Here is a 2913-nt window from a genome sequence, read left to right as displayed (position 1 = left end):
GATCAAACGGTTACAAATGGTGTCGGCCTCAATAAGTTTAGATGTCCTTGCAAAAGACGTTGTAATCGATATTGGTGAGCTTGGAGAGCAAAATGTGGCAATTGGAGAAGAAGAAACAAGAGATGAGGTGACTAGTATGCATGATTTTCTTAATGATGTATTTGTCCAACCATTAACAGAAGAAGGTGTTAGGCCGTCTACTGAACCCCCTATTGGGGAAGTGCAGCCAGAAAAGGTTGAGACTTTTTTTAGGTTGCTTAAACAAGTAGATCAAGATTTGTGACCAGGTTGTAAGGAGTTTAAGAAATTGGAAGCGGTTCTAAGACAGTATCAGATCAAGTGTTTAGTGAGAATGCCAAACGGGATCTTCACCACTTTACTCGAGTTAATTAAAAGAATGTTGCCTGAAGGGGATTATTTGCCTGATTCTTGTTATAAGGCAAAAAAAACTTATAAATGACTTGGGTATGACATATGTGAAGATTGATACATGTCCTAATGATTGCATGATCTATTGGAAATACACTTTCGGAGCTAAATGTGTGCTCGGTTTGTGATAAATCAGATATAAAATTACCAACGCAAATGATAGCTCGAGGAAAAAAAATCGTAACTAAGGTTATGTGGTATTTTCCTTTAAAAGTGTGATTGCAAAGGTTTTTTTTTTATGTCGAAACATACAGCTAAACATATGAGGTGGCACGCAACTAAATGTCTTAAGGATGAGTTTATGAGGCATCTTTCAGATTCTCTAACATGTAAGCATTTGGATAATTTACATCCAGAGTTTGTGTCAAAAATTCGAAATGTCCGACTAGGGCTTGCCAGTGATGGATTTAATCCTTTTGGGAAAAATGAGGCATGATCATAGCACATGGCCTGTGGTGCTTTCTGTTTACAATTTGCCACCCTGAATGTGTATGAAGCAACCGAATTTGTTGTTGTCTCTGTTAATACCAGGACCATGCAGTCCTGGTAAAGAGATTGATGTGTACATGCATCCATTGATTGACGAGTTGAATGAGTTGTGGGAAGTGGGCACTCCCACCTATGTTGCGTATTTCAACCAAAATTTTATGATGAAGGCTGCCGTCTTATGGACCATAAGTGATTTTCCGGTTTATGGAATGTTGTCAGGATGGAGTACACATGGCTATAAAGCCTGTCCACATTGCATACATGATACTTGTCGGCGAGTCGTAAGATTTGTTATTTTGGGCATCAATGCTTTCTTGCAGATAATCATAGGTTTCGAAGGCAAATCACTACTTTTAATGGTCGGCGAGAGCATCGTAGTGCACCAAGGCAGTTGACTGGTTTACAATGTCCTGAAGAACTTTCAACATTGAGATTTACTTTTGGAAAGCCAAACAAAGTTGCTTCAGTTGGGCAACGAAGAAGAAGAACTTCAAGCCGTAGAAGTAGTAATAGTTAGTAGAAGAAGAAATCTATTTTTTATGAACTACCTTATTGAAGGCATCTGTTGATTAGACACAATCTTGATATTATGCATATCGAGAAGAATATATGTGACACAATGGTGGGAACATTACTAGATATAGAAAAGTCTAAAGATGGATTGACTGCACTTGCAGATGTTGAAGTCTTGAACATAAGACGTAGTCAACACCCACGTAGAGAACGAAATAGAACATTTCGACATCCAGCATTGTTCATGTTGAAAAAAGAAGAAAAAAAACTGCATTTTGCAAAGTGTTGTCTACTATTCGGGTCCCCGATGGATATTCATCAAATTTGTCGCGATGTGTACATGTGAATGAACAAAAAATACATGGGTTGAAAAGTCACAATTGCCATGTTTTAATGCAGTAGTTTCTCCTACTTGCAATACGTCCAGTTTTGCCTAAAGCTGTTACTATGGTATTTGTTTGTACCATATTTAGAGCCTCCGTATTTAGACCTCGTATAAATACTCGGGGGACTCAAATGTAATTATGTAATAAATGAAAGGGCAAATATGTAATAAGTGAGGAGCGCTTATTCTATAAAAGGATTCCTCACTCTCCTCATTAGGGCAGGTGAAGGTTTAGGCCATAAGAAGAGAGAAAACATCTCAGAGAGGGCAAACACAGAACATAGGCTAAAGAGCACACTGCCTCTAGACTTCTTGTATATTCACCAATCAGAGTGAAACAATATCAACATCAGTGTGGACGTAACCCAAACATTGGGGTGAACCACGATACATCTTGTGTTCTTTACTTTCTTGCAGATTCATGGTCGGATTTACGTTGTTCCAATACCTCCCAGTTTTGTGCATCAACATTTGGCGCCGTCTGTGGGAATCGATACGAAAAGCTATGTCGGCTCTCTTTCATTTTTTCATCTCACCACTGTGAAACCTCACCACAATATCCCCCGTGAATCTGCACAACCCGAGATCGTACTCAATCTGCAACCAGGGATTTCAGAGAAACCAGAATCTACAGATGCATAGGAGACACCACCAAGCCACCTCAACCGAAACGTCAAGCCCTGGCTCATCTCTCTCTCTCTAACCTTCTTTGCTGCACTTCTTACGCAGTCTTCGATTCCAATTCCCCGACCTCCAATTCTCTGATGGCCACCAACACACAGAAGCTCAATGACCCCATCACCACCTTAGAAGCTCCAAAGAAAACCCTAGAATCCTCCTCAGCCCCACCCACCGCCAAAATTACGGATCGATCGGATAATCCATCCACTGACACTCCCTCCAATCCACCTCTGTCGTCCGAGGTTGACTCCAAAGAAAACAGGTCTAAGGTTGACTCTGATGACCCTAAGACTGACTCTACCACTGGTTACGCAGCTGTTCTGGCTACCGGCATTAAGAAAAATATGCGCTGTGCCGAGCGGTTTGGGATATCCGTGCATCTCACAGAAAAAGAGAAGCGCAACTTTCGCGCTTAG

At 40.8% G+C, this 2913-nt stretch overlaps 1 protein-coding gene across 1 annotated transcript; it reads left to right on the top strand.

The window, feature by feature from the left end:
• Nucleotides 1-2580: 2580 nt before the first annotated feature.
• LOC103435594 (protein MODIFIER OF SNC1 11-like) lies at nt 2581-2913 on the top strand. The gene has a single exon (XM_008373981.1). The coding sequence runs from the start codon at nt 2581-2583 to the stop codon at nt 2911-2913; it is 333 nt and encodes a 110-aa protein (XP_008372203.1).

The sequence above is a fragment of the Malus domestica genome, chromosome 16, assembly GCF_042453785.1.
Source record: "Malus domestica chromosome 16, GDT2T_hap1".
NCBI lineage: Eukaryota > Viridiplantae > Streptophyta > Magnoliopsida > Rosales > Rosaceae > Malus > Malus domestica.
Note: the sequence above shows the minus strand (reverse complement) of the source record. Positions and strands in the feature narration are given on the sequence as shown.

Coding starts and splice junctions, on each gene's coding strand:
- LOC103435594 (XM_008373981.1), top strand. CDS start 2,581: ATGGCCACCAACACACAGAAGCTCAATGACCCCATCACCACCTTAGAA.